Source organism: Merops nubicus, unplaced genomic scaffold (genome assembly GCF_000691845.1).
Source record: "Merops nubicus isolate BGI_N331 unplaced genomic scaffold, ASM69184v1 scaffold48813, whole genome shotgun sequence".
In the NCBI taxonomy this organism is placed as follows: Eukaryota; Metazoa; Chordata; class Aves; order Coraciiformes; family Meropidae; genus Merops; species Merops nubicus.
This window is the reverse complement of record NW_008597829.1, coordinates 1-19,599: the sequence shown is the minus strand read 5'-3', so window position 1 is coordinate 19,599 and position 19,599 is coordinate 1. Positions and strand designations below refer to the sequence as shown.

General features: G+C 38.3%; 1 protein-coding gene across 1 annotated transcript in view; it reads right to left on the bottom strand.

Annotated features, from left to right (window-relative positions):
* The window catches only part of ABCC9 (ATP-binding cassette, sub-family C (CFTR/MRP), member 9), a gene marked incomplete at its 5' end in the record, with an annotated part of 47,898 nt that extends 30,852 nt beyond the window's left edge, over window positions 1-17,046 (bottom strand). The window contains 10 exons of the mRNA XM_008936815.1: window positions 3,453-3,558; window positions 5,053-5,125; window positions 6,047-6,157; window positions 7,470-7,578; window positions 10,339-10,481; window positions 11,280-11,320; window positions 11,920-12,082; window positions 13,376-13,510; window positions 15,326-15,481; window positions 16,882-17,046. Of these exons, the coding sequence (XP_008935063.1) occupies window positions 3,453-3,558; window positions 5,053-5,125; window positions 6,047-6,157; window positions 7,470-7,578; window positions 10,339-10,481; window positions 11,280-11,320; window positions 11,920-12,082; window positions 13,376-13,510; window positions 15,326-15,481; window positions 16,882-17,046 (1,202 nt within the window). The remainder of the gene's footprint in view (window positions 1-3,452; window positions 3,559-5,052; window positions 5,126-6,046; window positions 6,158-7,469; window positions 7,579-10,338; window positions 10,482-11,279; window positions 11,321-11,919; window positions 12,083-13,375; window positions 13,511-15,325; window positions 15,482-16,881) is intronic.
* Window positions 17,047-19,599: the final 2,553 nt, after the last annotated feature.

Here is a 19,599-nt window from a genome sequence, read left to right as displayed (position 1 = left end):
TTACTGCTGAGACAGAAATGTCTGCTTGCTTCCTGGGATACCAGCAACTACAGCTGCACACATAAGCAGAAGATCCAAGTCTGGCAAAGGTCATAAAAATTCTAATAGGAAAGCCCTTGCAATGCCGGGCTTCCATATTAAGCATCTTCCCAAAATGCCAGAAATATGTTGTTTTCTGTGCTGCACATCAGCTCTCTAAGAACTTGGATAATTCACGCCTCCTAAAGTTTCCTTCATGCACCTATCACCAGAGAAGCTGTTACATCAGGAGTGAACAAGCCCTTGTTGGTTATCTCAGGAGGGTCTGAGAGCTGTAAATTGGGAGTCAAAACAGACATTGCTTCACCAGAGTTGGTCCTTTATTCAGCATAAGCCTCCAGTCTTCTCTACAATGGAAAAAAGTTATGAGAGAGCAAAAGATGGAGTCTAATGAGAGATTAAAAAGAGGTTAGGAATTAGGTCGAGCCAAATAAAAAAGAAGAAAACTTAAATTTACTCTATTATAACCCTCCAAACTTTTATCAGCAGAGCATTAAAATGATAGAGAAAGGGATAATGATTTCATGTGTACATTTTCATGTATACACACAGAGTGCCCACTGAGGTATAATTTTACAAAAACTGGCCACAAGCCTTGCAAGACTCCTTGCAATTTGATACTAAATTTAATAATGCTTCCTCTTATAATCAAATAGATTATCTGAATGATCAAGGACTAATTTTAGGATCTCAATTTCTTAAACTCTTTTTCCTTAGTTAGAAATTTCATTCTGTGCTTAGCTTGACAGATACACTTTAAGTCATCCAACTTCTGACTGAGATTTCTGTGAGAACTGATGTTCATTAATAATCTCATGAATAAAGACACATGAGACCTTTGCTGAGCTGGGGCCTTCACAAATAAGAGGATTAAGTATTTGGCTTGTACTTTATTACCCTACTGAATCTGAAAGAGTGATGCAATTGCAGGGCATGGGAGTGGGCTGAAACTGAAGATCCCGAGATTTCTAAAAAGAGTGTTTTATTTGCCCTCTGGGATCAGTAATCTTTGCTCTAATTTCTTTACTTATTGAAATGTGGCTATTTATACTGATTTTTATTCTGTACCATAAAATAATGTGGGGCATGGTGAGTTCAAGGCTGAGATGGTAGGAAAGACCAAACTGATTAGGTTGATTAGATATTTTTACGAGATCTTTTAATATATAAGCTGATCTGTCAGAAATTTATTTAAATATTTTAGGAAAAAAAAGTAAAAAAGAAACCTTGTTGAAATTTGGACAACTTTTATGCTAACCCTGGATGTTTTAAAACAGACCACTGCATCTCTAACCAGGCCTAGATTCCCTCAAAAGGAAAATGGAGGAGAAAAAAAAATGATACAAAATCACTAGGATAGCATTGTAATGGAAGAATGAACCATTTCCTCTGCTAAAAGAGGCAAGAGATTTGATATCTGACCCCTGGATGATACCTCTTACAGAAAGATACACTGACACCCTTTCTTTCCTAAGATCCCAAACCAGTGACAACCTTGGCAGCAGGATCTGCAACTCTCACCACAGTCAACCCCAACAGCAACTGGGTATTCAAGCCCCATGATGTGGGGGAATTTCACTGTGACGAATGCGTTATGACAAATATAGGATTACCCCAGTAAAACTGGGGCTGAAATCAGAACTATCATTACTACCACTTGCAATTGTTACACCTGAAGTTTTAGGGGAATTCATCCCTGGATCAGTAGCTGCGTTAGTCATGCATGGGGAGTCACATTGAAAATGATTTAAAAGAGCAAATAGGACCTTTATTATGGTTTTGTAAAATATAGGATCCACTTTGTTAAATACCTGAAGCATCCTTCTGTATTCAGGTGTCTGCCAGGCAGTCTGAAATTATCAGCAAGACATAACCATGTTTGCACCAGCTGTATGACAGTACCAAGTCATCATTTGCAATGAAAAAAGGTCACTCAGTGAGGCCTGAGATGCTTGCTAGAACATGAGTTGGCTGGTCATGTACAGACTGCTCATCCACTGACAATATGCTCTTGATCTCTATTGAATGTGAGACTTCAATTGTATTTAATAAACATTCTGTAGCATCTTTCTAAGATTTCTCATTTTCTCTAATGTTTCTAAGATTCTTTATCTTTCTCTATGACAAATCTGAGTGTTTCTCAAATATATCTTTGAAAACAATTGTGAGAATAATTTCCAGGCACACTCTACTCACTCATAAGTTCTTAAAATACTTAGAAAAAAAAGTGTGATTGTGATGTCAAAATCTGCATTATATTTCTCAAATAAATTAACTGTGGTAAGCCACATATTCTTCTTCCTTCAGGGGTTAAACTCACATATAATTAAATTAAAGCTGGTCTTGCCTTGGCTCCAACTGTACCTGCTACTCCAGTGAGATCATAGACTCAGAATAGCAGACAGTGAAATACACTAGAGGACAAAAAATGCCATGCGTACTAGCCCAGGAAAAGCAAAAATATCCAGCTTGCAACACCACTGTAAGAAAAGGATGACAGAGGAGGTTACTAGTCAAGGGATGGGGCAAAAAATATTTGTCCCTCACAAAATTGACCCTTTCTTCTCACGAAGCTAATTACAAAGAGCTGGGCTTAGTAGTTTTAAGGAAACAGAACTGATCTTTAAAATCAAGGAACAAGTCTTAGGGTTACAGGACATGGTTTCCACAGCCTCTGCCCTGCCTAGGCTGGAAGAGTGGTTGCTGCCCCACTGAGTTTCTGTAGGAATTTCTCATTCCCTGGGTTTAAATCCAGGTGGATCCCGAGGCCTGACCTCACTGGCAGTTCCCTCTTCAGCAACAGCCTCTTTGCAGCCTTTAGTCCTTAGGTGTCCTCAGGCTGCTTTCTGAATGCATTACTGTGAAGAATAACAGTGATTTCCACAGGCATGGCCTAGGCAGATACCAGGGAAGGGAAAAGCATTGCTCACATGTTATTATATCACTCTTTTCCTTTTTTTTTTCCCTGCTAGCAGCAGCATCACTGAGAGGTAAGGACAGCCTTTGCTGTATGCTGGTACCCCACACATACCACTCCACTGAAGAAATTCCAGCCTGTCATGCTTTCACTGGTGTGCACAGTGCCAGCATATTACAGTGAGTACTGAAGCCTATTTGATAACAGGAATAGCATATGCTTTATATTCAGGCCATTTGCTAGGGCTAATATATTAGATAATAATGGCCAGGGTAGCCTCTTTCCTCTCCTGAGCCACTCTGCTCTGCTAGCTCTGAGCCACGACAAAACAGCAATGAAAATCCTGCAGATGTTTGAAGGTGATGCCTTCCAGAGAGCATCCAGATGGTGATAATCGTTCAACATCCAGTTCTAAGACGTGAGGTTTACATTTCTCACAGCCAATCCCACCTCCTTCTTAAATAAACACAGCAATTCATAGCTATATGAAACATACTTGCTCCAGTGAACTTTGCCCTCCAGTGTCTGCATCTCTCCCAGTATAGCAAGGAGAAGTGATGACTTGCCACAGCCAACCTGGCCCACAATCATTGTCATCTGACCTACGATCATAAAACCACATTTAAAAAAACAAAACAACAACAAAACAAACAAACAAAACAAACAAACAAACAACCAAACCAAACCAAACCAAACCAAACCAAACCAAAAAAAAAAACCCAAACCAAACGATTCTACTGAAGTCCACAAGGCCCAACTAGGTCCAGTTCTAGAGCACTTGAAACCAGTTGGTTAAATTTTTTAGCATCCACTACATAAATGGACAATTTTTCATGCATTAATCTATGGATACATATAATAATGGACAGCAGAAGTACACCCTGATCTCCAAAGGAATTATTGTTTTGACATATATTATAATATATTCTGTGCAACTGTGTTACTTTATGGAAATTATTCAGGGTCAAATTATATAAAGTGGGGAGTGATTATTCAGTCTGAGCTTCCATAAAAATTTGGGCCAATCTAATAAGTGACTGCAACTGAAAGAAGATCCATTTCTCTGTTCTAATTTGCTGTATTCCTGCCCCACCACAACTTTTCTACCTTCCTGCTACATTATAGTGGCAATGGTGCTTCTCACATCTTCCCATGAACTAATTGAACTCCCTAGCTGTGCTAGCTGGTGTGATTGCTAGTGTTAGTAAAAGGTCTTACTCCTTCCAAAGGAGGTAAACTTTCAGTCTGTCTCACCCAGCTTGTGGATAATTATGTGACACCTAAAATGTGTCAACCTAAAGCAATAAGGTATTTAAAAACTAAGTACTTTGTAGGATATGAAAATAAAATATAAGGCAATTTAATAACATGAAATACTAGCAGGGTTGGGGATTTTACAGCAACAATAACAGTAAGTCGCTACTTTTTGCACTTGCTATGTAAGTGTTCCAAAACAAATCAGTGTTTTGTAAACCTGTGGAACTCTGAGCCAAAAGACCCTGAGGATAGAAGAAACACAAGGAGCTCAGCTGGACAAAGAGAATTAATTGAAATAAATAGAAAATAATTGAGGATTTATTGACAGGCAAACTGCATGAGGCTCAAAGAGTTCTCTGAGATGAAAACAGTTGTGAACTGGGAGGCTGTAATTCTGAGGAAGGGTAGAAGTATAACCATGTAAGTGCTGAGTCCCTGTAAAATACTGGATTAGATGGACCCTTGGTTTCAATTATTTGGGGGTTCTCCCTCTTGCTTTTTTTTTTTTTCAATTTGCCTGTTAAAAATAATAAAGATTTTTTTTTGCAGCCATCTTTTTCACATTTATTCTTACTCTTGAGTTTATTCCTGTTACTATAAAAACATATAAACTATATAGTTATATAAAATCATGTAATGTTTTATTTATAGTACTTTAGGTTAATGATATAGCTATATGATCAATACAATTCATGACTTTGTATGCATTTTTAACCTTCAATTTTTTTCTTATAAAAACCTAAATGTGTGGGTTTGTGCTTTTTAGAACATCAAAAAAAATGGAATTACTAGTGATTTGATATTACATATTTAATGTTTAACATGTGCATTTATCTTACCTGTTGGGATTCTGATGTTTATGTTGGACAATGTAGCTAAGCCACTTCCCCATGAAAAGTATCCATTGGTCACCTACAAATCAATTAAGCAAATACTTAAGCCAATGAAGGAAGCAAATAGAATGTCTAGTTTGGATTTAAAATATGTTACTGAAATACATCTGTGATTAATAGACATGGTAACGTATGACCAGACAGCAAAAAAAAAAAACAAGTTAGGTTAGTAAAGACTGTCAAATTCAGAAAAGTTTGTGAATATACACAAATATATATACTGTGTGAAATGCAATAAAGGGATTATCTTGAGTTGAACTCTACCAAAGACTTTAATTCTGTCAAGTATATGATTAAAGACTAAGAATAATGATCACAAGGTCTCACAGGTGACAGCAGAACTTATCAAGGAATGAATCATCCTGTATATTGTGATATATGGCCTCTTGTGAATGGATTCCCAAAATACTAATTAAATATTTACAAGGCTTATGTTGGACATAAGAAAAACGTTCCCCAGTATACACCAGCCTTTTTGTACTATCTGTGGAGTTGATAGGTGCATGAAACATTCTTTGCACAGAGCACAAGGACATGTGGGGGGACAATTTGGCCTACATGACTTAAAATGTCATCATAAATTACACATCATAATAAATATCAAAAAATGATTCAAACGTTTTGACTTTGATTCTAAGAGGGCAAGAGAAGAGAATGAAAGTCTAAAAAAAATCTGTAATAATTTCTGCATATCAGATTATCTGGTTTTTGTTCCTTTAGATTCATGATGTCTCTGTTTCCTGAGAAGACAGAGAATCACTACAAAGAGTGGGTCTGTAGTGAATCCTTCTCACTTCATTTTTGTCCAAAGTACTGCTTTATTTAAGGGCTTGCAATGGACGATCTGCCTTTGGAAGAACAGCAGCAATTGAGCACTGTTTGGTCCTGTTGCAGGAGGACCTTGCTCTTTGTAAAGGATAAAGCAACATTTTCAAACCACCTTGATTGCAATGTCATCTATCTCCACAGGACGTGTTTGCTTCCTTGTTGGCTGTTCATAGCTTTCAAGCTGATATCTCAAGGGCTGCCTCCTGTTGATGGCCTTGGTGTGCTACATAGAGAAATTAAGAAAGGGGGAGAGAAAAGTTTGAGTTCTCAAGATGGGACAGCATTTGTTTCCTTATAAAACAGACAATCCATTCCTTTCCTTACCACCATTCTAGGTCACAAGAAGAAACCAATGCTTTTCAATATAAGTGATAATAAAGACACACTACAGTGATGCATACAGTTTAATGTTTCAAACATCCTTCCCTGAAGCATGGGGGACATCCTTCTGGTTTTGGTTTCCCATGCAGAATCATCCTAAATTTCACCTCTGTCATCCTCCTTCAGCCACTAGGTAAGTCTGCCCTACCTGAGGTAGCTCCAAACAAAGCTGTGGCAGTAAAAGTGTAATGAAATGCAGTTACCAGCTTCGTTCTTGGAAGCAGAATAGCTGCAGGAGTGAGAAGCATATCAAATTAGTTTGTGCAATTAGCATAAACTTAGTGACTCCTTACAGATGGGCTGTCTACAGTGAGTGAGTCAACCTTTACAGATACGACCTTTATTTTTCCATTTTTTTTCCCATTTCCCCATCATTCTAGACTTTGTATCTCTCTGTAGGGCTGGGCAAAAGATGGACAAAAGAAGCAAAACAGATGCTGAAACAATTTCTTTTTTGTTTCCTTTATTATAACTGTTAAGCCAGAAAAACATGAAACATATTGGGTTGGCAAACCAATTTAATTCAGCTCAAAATAAAACTTATTTTATGCTAATCTTTTATTTCTGTAGCTGTCTTCAAGCTTCAGTCACATTTCAAATGACATGATCAGTTTGAAAGAGTTAAAATATCTAGCTTTAGAAAAATCTCAAAATGAAAAAAAAAAAAAATTCCTAAATGAACTTCCTTGAGTTTTTTGTTCCCCCAAATTTCTCTAAATTTGCTATATGTTTAGCTCTCCTGAAACAGTACTTTGGAATTAATTCCTGTTTCACAAAGTTTGATGTTGTTTTTCTGGGAAATTATGAATTTCCCAGAGTAGGAATCAGTCCTGTCTAAAGATGCCCAACACAGAATGGATTTTCCTGGCAGCATACAGGACAAACCCATAGCCACAAGAAATGTACCTGGGCCTTTTATAAAAGCTGAGGAGGACAGATTTGAGCCACGTGTAAATGTGTTGGTGTGATGAGGGGTTTTTTTATTACTACTGGCACTTCAGCAATGCTTAAATGTGTTTGGAGACCATCTCATAGCAACACAGAGATCCTGAGGTAGAAGAGGCAAAACCGGTCAATGTTAGAGTCAGACTGGAAGCCAAAATTCCCCAACTGTATCTCTGCTTTGAAATTCAGCCTCATAAAACAGAACTTACAAGTCCTGTGTGCTTCTTACAGGATTCATAAGCTAAAGAGCTGTCTCCACCTCTCCAGCTGTCATCTCCAATCTCATCACTCAGGAGGAACTCATTCAGCTTCTGTACACTTGAAAGAAAACAGGACAGTGAGTTCAATAAACTCAGGTTTCTGGAGGACATTTCCATTTTTATTCAGTCCAGCCAGCAGGATGTATCAGAAGTGTTCCAAAAGAAGTTCATGGGAAACTTTTGGGTTCCTATTGGACTGTCTGATGGCGAGTGAAAAATTATTTATGTGGAAGAAGGATAGATGAAAATAATGAAACACCCCACTGGTAGCTGAGAATGAAGAGGAGATCTGGTCATGTGAGCACCACTAGAGCTCTGTGGGAATGGATTCCATCTTGACCAGCCTCTCTCTTCTGTGTCTTTCTCAAGCCTACACACATTCAGGATACATAAATGAGTCATTCACTCACCTACATCCTCTTAAACTGCCAATGCACTAGCTGCAGCCTGAACACAGCTTCTGCATAAACTGCATGCACACAGGACTGACCACTGCACTAATCAGCACAACTATGGCCAGCCTTGGAGAAATACAGCAAGAGCTCTCTTTGCTTGCTTCTTAAAACTGTCCTCTGGGGAATACAGCACACGGGTTCAATTTATTCCTCATCACAGAAAGAGCTGAGCCTCTTTCTGCTCCCTTCCTTTCAGAGTGCTGTAAATATCTTTGTCCTTATCATTCTGAGGAAGGGACGAACAAAAGCACCCGTGGGTCATGGTGAAGCTATGTTATTTTGCAAAAACTAAAGTGAAGGTGCATTGAGCCAGAGACTGGCAGAGGAACATATAACTTCAGATCAGTGATTTGAACATTAACCTGCAAATGGGAAAGCAGTCCTGTGTCAAGGCCTGTCTGAGCATTTCATATGAAATTATCCATACATATCCTAGCCACAGAGGTACTGGTTAGCAAGAAAGCACTGCTATTGTCATTATATCCTCCTGCCAGTATACCTGTTCCTATCTCTTCTTTTGAAAGGAAAATTTATGTCTAATGCCCATATCAGAACTTCAACCTTACATATGTGCATAGAATTTATCTTTGTGTAGAAAATCAGAGAGCTCGTTCTGGTCATCTACCTAAGAATACATAGAATCATAGAGACATTATTTTGAATTTGAATGAGGACAGGTACTCCCAAAAGCTTTCATGGTACTAGAATAGTCATTGCAATAAAATGGAGATTTTCATAAAAGCATAAGCTCTTAATCCTACCATAAACAAGTGCATACTCTTATACATGTATTTGATTGATGATAAAGCCATTGAGTGGCCAGGAATACATTCTTCATTTGGGGGACATGATGTTCATGGGAGAAAGATGCTATGAAATAAGTTTGCCAAAGTTTGTTTTGGCAAATATGGTCTTTAAATAAAGCCCTGAGAGGTGGCCAGCAGTGCTAAGGAAAATGTACACACCATTTTGCTGTTAAGGCTGTGCTAAACATAGTGCAGAGTTGTAGAGGCTGGGATGATTTATAAAGGAGACTTGAAATTTTCCACTAGTCAGAAACAATTTCAACCTAGGGAAAATCTCTCATGTGGCCCTGGTCTTGCTTCAATAAAAATAAACCCAATTTAATTTATTTTTTTTTTTCCTTACATGAGTGTAGTGCTGGCAAAAGATAGCTGTAGAGCCTGAAGTCCCCTTCACTGCTATTTATTCTTATCATTCTGCACCAAAAAGAGGCAGTGGCAGCAGCAATGCAATACTTTGCCAGTGTGTCTCAGTCTTGGCAAGAAGAAACTATGTTTCTGGGTGGGAAGGTTAGTTCAGTCTTCACATCCTTCTAGTGCTTGTCATCTGACACATTACTGCCAGTCAGGTGTCAGCCTGTGCCCCTTGGGATATTTTGGCAGCGTATACTTCTACATAGCTGCCCCATGACCATGACTCCATACAGACCACTGATGCAACAGCCAAAACTCTGAAATTTGACTTACTACCAACCAGCTCCCTTGAGATTATTAAGTATTCTATAGCTCAGCATGAAGGAAGTTATTTTGTTGGGCTATTTGCAGAAATAAATGCCTGGAACATATAAGTTTCTGATGACACAACACATTTTATGAGTTTCTTTTCCTTTTTCTAAAAGAATTATTCTCCACTTCATGCCAACTTCCTTACCATGCCATGGGGATTCCTAACCCTCACAGATGAAACTCCGAAATATCTGCCTTGCCATGCTTCCTTTCCTGCATCTCTTTAACTGCCATTCAGAGGAACACTATTTCCTCTATAAGAGAATCCTTTATGGCTCAGCTTCCCTGGAGTAACTAATCCTTCAGTGTCCAATATTCCTCCATCCACTTTCTTTCCTAAAGTCCATGCTAATGCTAGACAGTGAGAGACTGGACAATACCAGATTCTCACTTAACACCCTTTGGAGGCCTTTGTGGAGGTACAGTTGAGTCAGTTGTTCTACCTTGCATCAGCATGGTCGGTCTTTCTAAATAACTTCCACCAGTCTTTCTCTTCTCCCTCTGTGTTGAAGAGAGTCCAGAAGAGTGCTAAGTGAGAGCAATGGTGGGTGGCCACACTGTGTGAAGAGGAGCATAAGCCAAGCAAGGACAGCCCGGCTCTGAATCTGAACTGCCAAACTTGGTGCAATCATGGAAAGAAGGGAATATTTGTCTTTTGTCATGCAGCAAAAAGAAAAGGTTACTCTGAATTTCACATTTGTGAACTTCAGAGGCCCACCTCTAAATCCTCTTCTGCACAAGCAGGTGGAAACAACCTTTTCTGACAGCACTTTTGCTGCTGGATTACAGAATGTAGGTGTTCAAGAGCTGGAGGAACTCGAAGGGCCACCTTACCTTATGATAGCCTTGACTGCAAAACGAACCACAGTAGAGAGCAGGAACAGTGGTGTGACCAGGATGTGGAAGAGGGACAGTGATGCAAAGGCCTGGGCAGGCTGCAGTGGCTTCTCGTTGGTATATGCATAGGTCACGAAGGTCTGTCACGTCAAGAAAAGAGCATGTCAGGATAAGGACTCTTGGAAAAGATGGACAAGGAGAGCAAAATATTCTGCCTAGCTAAGGCAAAAAACTATACACCTCAATTTACTGAGAATCACAGTAAACTGAAGAGAAAATTGTCTTCTCTTAAAGTGAAAAAATGGTTTTAAAACTTGCCGGTGATTTAAAGAGATTTACCTGTTTAAGAATGAAAAAATTTTCTGTGTAAAATCAAAGCATTTCACTTTGTAAAGCTTTAGAACTGACTTCAGTGTTTAGAGGAAATACACAACCCAGGAAAATCAGTAAGAATCCAATAAATCTTAGAGTTTTTTTTTTTAACAGATGCAGAGCTATGGGCATACTTCATCCAATTCTGGTACATACTGCTAGCATACACTGAATTATGCCCTCAGAATTCCATCTATGACAACTCCTTACTGACTAGCAAGCCATGGTTCCTCTAGTACATTAGGCTGAGATTTAAAAAATCCCTTCAAAACAAGAACTTCTCAGAATGGGTCTTCTTCTAAGTTGCAATGATTTTTTTCTTTATTTCTTATAGTAAAAATGTGTATTTCTTTTTGTTTTTACCAATCCAAACCAGAGCTGGTGAAATACCAGCTCTGGGAATGGGCTATACTAGTTAGCAGGGGCACATTAACTTCTCTGCTGGTTTTATGAGGAATCTGTCCTAAAATAATAACTGTGTCCTTTCTTTCTCTCTTTCTTTCTTTCTCCCTCTCTCTTTTTCTCTTTCCTTTTATAAAGAAAATTAAAAAAACCCCATATCTTACTGCAAGAACAGCTGCTATTGGTATGGCCGCATTCATAAAAACTGTGGAAAAAGACATAAAAAGAGATAAAATAGGCATCAAATTTTACAAAATAAGAAAAAAACAGTTGTACAGTTTGTTCTATGGCACTAGAAAAATCTGGGTGTTTCCAATTCAAGCATTTAAAACTCGCAAAGGAAAAATGTTCTGCAGGAAGAAGTTTCCTTCCATGACACAGAGAGATCTTAAATACACAAACAAATAGGAATTATCTTATTTGTATACTTTAGTGAGCTGGGATAAGAAGTTCAGTGTGCATAGTTATTAAGCAGCACAACTGAAACGTTACCCTCTCAGCTCTTCTACATTACAGAAAACACAATTTATTTCAGACACTAATTCATCTTTGCTGTAATCAGAGCTGCTAATATTATCTGGAGCCTCCTTACTACAAAGCAACTCATACTTGCAATGTCACAGAGAAGGTGACAAAAAACTTACTACCAAAAAAATCCCCAAGATATACTCTATATTTTCAAGCTTCTGTGTTATGTATTTGTGTAAAAGTGTCACAGGCACAGCTGTACCTTGCTTTAGTTGAAGAAGGAATGTTGACATGAAGAACAGGATCCATTTCCAAGCACTAAAAACAGTTACTTACTGGAAAGAGATGTGTGAAGTGCAAAGGTTTTGAGACTGGTGAGTTCCTTCATTCTTGTTTCTTCCACGCTGGTACAAAATATGTGTTCCCAGGCATACAGCTTTAATAATTTAATACCTTTTAGTATTTCATTGGTTTTCTTTAGTCTCTCAGTTGAATAGTCCTTCATTTCAAAAGAAAACAAGGCTAAGAAATTGATAATGGTTTGTAGATTAAATGAGAATACTCTTTTCCCTTCACTTCCATTGTACAATTATTTAAAGATTTATAATTTTATTTGTTTGTGATTTTGTACAGGCTTTGAGTTGCCCTAATGAGTTAAACAGTATAAAATTCCATGTTCTTTGGTGATATTAAAATGTTTACAGTCATGAGGGGAAATTAAGTGGTCCTGTTGGGAAAAGAAAAATAACCCAAAACATCCAAATCCTTCGAATAGAGGGTGAAACTCAGGGAGGTGGATTAGTAGTTTAATGGTGTCTATAAAGATAGACTACATGTGTGTAATTGCTGATAGAAGATTAATTCTGGGATTCATACAGACCAGTCACGAAAATAAGTGAGATATTTATGCATGTGTTTAGCTAAGTGCCCCTCACCAGCAAACAGCAATCATAAGTTTTTGTAAAAGCATAATTCAAAAGATTTTATGAGTCAGAGGAACTCAGAAAAGAGGAAAAAGGAAGATTCAGACTATTTCTGAAATTATACAAAGATAAACCTTGTGTTGATTTAAAATGGCACAACTCAACAGGAATGAAGTGTACTAAAGATTAGATTCATGTCTGTATAATTTGCTTAATGAATATTAAGATAACAAGGTTCTTTAAATATATGACAAATCAAACCTCAAAGGTTGATTTAAAAAGTTCAAGGATCACAGGAATGAAGTTAAAAATTAGACAATGTAAACAAAAACTTTTCTAACTGCTAAACTAAATTAGATAGCAAAATAAACTTACACACTTAAAAATGCACAATAGGCATGAATGAAGCAATGCCAGCTGATTTTTAGAGAATACCAAAGCCTAGGGTGAGAGCATAAAGTCTCTGGCCATTTCAGAAGGGGGGTGCACACATTCTTTAATACAGTCCTTCTATAGTTTATCAGTCATTTGTACTGTTCATTAACATCCCATGAAATACAACATCTGAATGGAGGAGTAACACCCTTTCATGGAACTGAATTCAGGTGAAACTGTGCTAGTTGGGTGAAAAATGGTCTCTGCAGAGAAGGCAGATCAAGGCTCATATACTTTTTGTCAGTTTTTTATCTGGCAGATGTTAGGAAGGAAGATCTACTGAGCCATAGAAAACAGAAAGGGACAATGGAATTAAGGGATGGCTTCCCAAAGCTCCACAATGAATGTTCACTAACATCAGGAACAGAATCCAGAACCCTTGGTTCCCTGTTCTCACTTCTGGATCACAGATGTCACTGAAATAATTTACTTACAAGAGTGCTCTTCTGAGCCTCAGCCAGCTTCGTAGCTATGAAGTACTGTATTGGAGCTAAGAGGACAATGACAGCAGCACCAACTAAGGCACTCACTCCCAGTAAATTATAGAGCAGGATCACACCCATTATTATCTGTGGAGAAAAAGTAACGTATTAAAAAAAATAATTTCAATATGCCAGAATGATAGAAAGGAAAAAAAAATATTATTTGTTCTTCTAATAAACAGCTAAATAGTTCATAGGCATCAGTGAGACTGTACTTCAGAAGGTCATGTTCAGAAAGTGTGGGAAATGAACCCAGAAGCCTTTATTTTTGGCATTAGCTGCATAGTTTGAGTTACTGGCTAGTAGTCCTAATTCTAGATGAGGCTTCCACTGAACTAAAAGAGCACTAAAATGATGGTGCTGCCCCAAGGCATTTTACTGGTTTCAAGTTGTTTCCACTGGAGCTCCTTACATCCCTCTGGAGTTATTCAAAGGTTGCACTCTGTTATAGTGATCCTCTTGCAGCTGCAGACAGAGGCACACCTAAGACAGGCACTGAAGCATGAAGCAGATGTGCTGGAAGTGACACACCTCAAACCTGAGCTTGTGCATCAATACCATGTAGCTCTGTAGGAAAATACCAAGATGGTACCTTAGCCCTACAAACAGTTTAGGAACACTGCCCACAGAGGTTTACATGGGGATAGCTCTGATACAACCACCATGATTCTGGTTCCTGAGTTAATACAAGATCTACATATCACCAGCTACAGCAAAGAAGTTCTTCTGTACAAGGGTGGTGATATTCTGGAACAGATTGCCCAGAGAGGTTGTGAATGTCCTCTCCCTGGAGGTGTTCAAGGCCAGGTTGGGTGAAGCCTTGAGCAACCTAATCTAGTTGAACATCCCAGGGCAGTGGGGTTGGATTAGATGATCTGTAGGGTCCTTTCCAACCTAAGACATTCTGTGATTCTATGATTCATTTAATAACATTCAAAGTATTAACAGCCACACTTCCAAATAAACCTGGATTTGAACCAATGACTTCAAATGAAACCCTCTGTATTATTTCTGATTTCTGTTGCTGTGTAAACTTTTTTGTCTTTTTCTCCATTAACTATTTTACAACTCTCTAAACCCTACCCAATCCTTTAGTAGTAGTAATATTGCTGATTATTATAACAGATTACTGATACGGTTCCAGGAATTTCAGCAAAATAGATCTATTGCAAGGGTGCCTTCTATCCCTTTTTAAACTTGTTTAATGTCATAAGTCATAATGGGATAACTTATAGGTAAGGACTATGCCAATCCCACCCAAAGTGAAAATGTTGAAGGTGCTCCAGAAGTCCAAGCTTCATGCAAAGTCCACATGGCTTAGGTCCTTTCAGGCTAATATTTTTTAATTTTTCCTTCTTACAGATCTGCCTACAGATCTTTCCCAGCCTTGTTAAGAACCAGCTGTTTACAGTAACTAAACCTGGTTAGATGAGAGCTCCTCTGAGAGTTTCATGTAGCACAGTCAGTGCTGCTCTCAGCCACTGAGTGGGATTCAATTGCTTTTTGCTCCTTCACAAAACGCAGCTACAAGTGGACACTGCAAATGCAATACTTAGTTCTGGTCAGATGCCTGTGCTGCTGCCATGTGGCAGAAATAAAAGTAAAGACTTGTGTCACTAGTGGAAGAAATACGATCAGGGAAAGGACAACAAGTCATCATTCTTAAAGTCACAGACCACATCAATGGCATCCAAATCCTGCTCAAAAAAAATCCTCTTTACTGCAGACAGCTTCCCAGCCCTTGGAGGAGATGGGGAGCCACATTTCTGCTTGTTAGTGTTCCTAGTGAATGAGTGTGAAGTCCAGATTCCCCTCTGGATTTTGCAGTAGTCTCACAGACATACAGTCTTTGCCATAAGGCTGGAGGATCTCTGAACTTAGGCCCTTATTTTGATGCTCTACCTGAACAGGCATGGCCCACAGATTGGGGCACAGGAACAAGAACCACATTAATTGATTTGTTTCTATGGCGACCAAGTTATTGATCTGTCCCAGCGTCATCTCTCCCATGGACAAGTTGGATGTAGAAAGCCTCAGGATCTTGTTATATATCATTGCCTGTGGGAAAGGAATAAAATGGAAGATATAAAAATGATAAAATTATAGCACAGTAGTAGCAGGATGTTTCAAACTGTGGTATTAGTCTTTACCTAAGACAGTCCTTCTCCCAGTCTCTCACCTGAGATAGAGAGAGAGATGGAGACAGAGTGAGAGAAAGCACAAGAGAGAGAACTGACTTTTAAAAACTTCAATTCCTCTTAAAAGGTTTGTTGCTTAATGCAGACCTAAAATAGAACAAAATGACAAAACATCAAAATGTAGGAGTCTGGGCAAAGATCTTTATTTATCACACATTCGGTGAGCCTGCTTTTCTGTTTTATATTAATCAGGTCTTATATCTACCAGAATTTTAAAGACAAATATGGTGAGCCCAGTTTGCAGTTATGGCCAAATATCAAACATTGCAGCTTCAAGAAAGTTTTAAAAAAAATTTTTGCTCTTTGCCCTGTTTTGCCCATAAGCAAGGTATATCCTGCAGAATTAATCAGAAATGCCTACAGACCACAGTGAATTACACCAGCTGTATATGGTCCTAAGAGTTCCCATTTTGGCAAGTAGGAGTCACAAAAGCACAAAGAAATAATCAAGTACTTTTTTTTCACCAAGTCTGTACCAGCTACCCTGGGAGAAGGCAGAAAATGCTTGAAATGGCCACATCAATCACAGTGTGCACAAAAAAAGAAGCTTCCATGCTGAGATGAAATCCCTATGGTGAGTTACACCTGGCAAAACATCAGTTCCACCTTCTGTTTGTGCACAGTGCTTCTGCAGTCTGTGGAATTTGGTCTGCAGACACCCCTGGTGCAACCCACCTACGTGCTGAACATGAGCTGCTGGCTCCACTTCACCAACATAAACTTTCACAGAGGGTGAAGGGATGCTGGTTTTAGAGATACATTTCTGCAGATGAATCACTCCTGTCCCATCTCACAAATCTTTGTGCCAAAGGGCATAAATAATCAGAATCACCACTCATGATATGTGGACAGTGTTCTTGTAAAGCATGGCTTGGCCAAAGATACTCTGCAGATGACTCTGCACGCAACCAGCACAAGTCACCTCATAAGCAAATGAGCAAAGCAGATGTAGAGCCAAAACAACACTGATTATCTCCATATACCTAACATCATCTGTAAAGAGAGGTTCTGACATGCATAGAGTGGGTGTTAAACATCTACAGGTTAGTGTGATGGTTTCAGTTTTCAGCCAAAGGAACTGCTGTCGTCAGTTTGGCTGTGTCATGGTTACTGCTTCTTCCAGTTTTCTGTATGAAAACACAGCGAATATTTTCTCCTTGTTAACTGAATCTTCAGATAAAGAACAAGAAAAACAAGCACACAAAGCTGGAGCTATTATTAATGATTCTTTTGGCTGATTGTGGTAATGTCTTTGCTCACCAGTAAAGCACCTCGTAGGTTGATGCCAGTTTCTGTAGTCACATAGTAGGATGCCTGCAGGAATGTCCTCTGCAAGATAAGGGCCAGGAAGAGGAGAACTGCCAAAACATAAACATTCCTGAGGAATTCCTCTGAGGAAAGGTATGAATTTGATGGATCCTTCATCTGAAAAGAAAGGAAAAAATTATGCAAGTGGCACAGGAGGGATTGTATATTCTTCAGACACTGGAAACAAGGAAATTCAGTCATTGCATTAGAATAAAAAATATTGAGGGTATCATGTAAAAGTTATAGAAATCAGATTTCTCACTGTCCTATGTATCAAAATCATTTGGATACATGTTAAATACTCTACTAATGCTCCAAAGACTCCAGATCGAAAATGAATTTGGTTTAGCAGGAAAGGTACAATGAGATCAGTGTTTCTGCCTTATCATTGGTTTCTCCATCAAATTCTGATGATTTGTAAGATAGAAATGCTACTCAGTAGAAAATAAAGCTCATTCCACCTGCATCACAAAAAAACAAAGTTGCAAGAAAATATCTTTTATTATATGGGATTAGTTACTTATGTTGCATTTGCATATTATAGAAATGCTTCCAAAATATAGTCTACAATACGTATGAATTCTAGTTTAAATAAGAATATATATGCTACTATTCACCACAAAGTGTGGTTTAAATGCCTCAACTGGGGAAAACAAACAAGCAAACAAAACAAAAACCCAGTAAGTTATTTAAATAACTTAATTTTTTTTTCTGGTTTTTATGTTCACTGTTCTGCTCTGTTTTAGGCAGAAATTGAAACAAATGCACCAAAATACTGCAAGGAAGGCTGTCCCCTTGGTATTTCTGATCCAGCTGGAAGCAGGATGTACTTGAATTCTTTAAAATAATAATAAAAAAAAAAGTTGGAAAAAGCCTGTGCTACTGAAATACCCAGCCTGATTCTCCACACCAAACACTCCTCCCTCTGCCACAGGCAGCTGACACCCAAAAGTTGTGTAAAAGCAACTAATAGTGTTTTCAAAAGGTCCAATGTCTGTAAGACACCTAAAACCCACTGAAATAATAGGTCTAAGTGGCTCAACCAGCCCAAGACTCCTTAAAATGAGGGTTGATTAAGTGCCTGGTTGGTCAGACAAATCTATCTGAAAATTCTTCTCTTAATGTTCTGCTGTATCTAATTTCTTCATGTTTACATAGTGGGGATATAAATAATAAAACAGCATTTGTAGACACCTTTATCAATGTATGTAGAGTTCTCAGGAAGTAAGGGGGAATAAGCATAAAGAGATTGAGTTACATTAGTTGAAACTAGAGAGAATTTAAAGGAGAAACATGTAATGGCAAGAACAACCAAAAGAATGCTTATCAAAATCCATAAATTTAAAGCAAATGTATTCTGAAACGTATCCAAGAGAAATAGTGACTGTCATCATCAAGCTAGGTCCTTGGAGTGGTTTCATGTCCTCTAATGATTTTAATCTTCCCTTTAGTCAGTACTGAATAAAACTTAAAAAATGCCACAACTAAAACCATTACACTGAAGAGTACAAAAGGTAAAGGAAGCATACAAGGTACAAATTTCTAAATTTGAAACCCATTAAATACCTCATTTGTTCAACATGAAAAACCCCACATTTTGGAAGCAAAATATACACTTTGCCTTTTAACCCTGTGGCTCAAATCCAAGATATGGAGGCTCAATGATGATAAAGAGCTTTATTTGATAAGCTACACGATTAAAGTCTCATTCTTCAGTGCGATAGCTGAATGAGAGTCTAAAGTCAAATTCAGGCCATCAGTCATAAAATGTGTGTCAGAAGCAAGCAGCCAAGGAGAAGATGTTTGGACAGTGATGACAGTCAAATGCTTTATCTGGTGGGGAAAATGTTATTCCATTACATACCTATCTGCTCATTCAAATACAAAACACTCACTGCATAAAGTGTGTGGAGATGTTTCTGTATGAGAAGACTGATGTAGGAAAATTTCTTCATTATGTCTTCTCTGCTGTCAGCTGGTAAAATACTTTCATCTCTATCTTTTCACTAGTTCCTAATAAAATCTTTTTCGTATGATAAAAAGTATTCTGTATTTTTTATTGGCTGGCTCAATGCTTGGAGGTGATTTCTGAAAGCTCACTCTTGGTGAAACTTGAAATGAGCTGTGAACTGGCATCTTTTGTGCATCTCTAGTATCAAGAATGGCATTGAATAAAGGGGCTGCTTTTCACCTTTTCACATGCCTCAGTGCATTCCAACACAACAAGCAGCATAATCAGTCACAAACAGGGAGTGACTACTCTCATCTTCTCAGTGAAAAACAGATTTCAGAGAGCTCTAACCTGTCAACGAACTCCGAATGGACAGATGGACAGAAATTAAGCAAAACTCCCAGACTCATCTTTGCTGGATGTGTTATTGAGGCACCACCAGCGGGTGTCTTCCCTGAAATGAGGAGGTAGAGTTGAAGAGGAGCAGAAAAGCTGTTCCTTCTCCCCAGAACTGCAAGATGACTCCACCAAGAGGCAAACAGCTGGACAATGGGGGAAGCCTGCACTACCTGTGTTGCATTCAAACTAAAGACTTCCACTACTTTATAACTTGACTGCCTCTTACAAAAAATGACTCAATTTGCTTGAAAGAAACAATGAAATAATACAATGAGGATCATAGACATACAAAAGCATGCGGCCATATATATATATATATA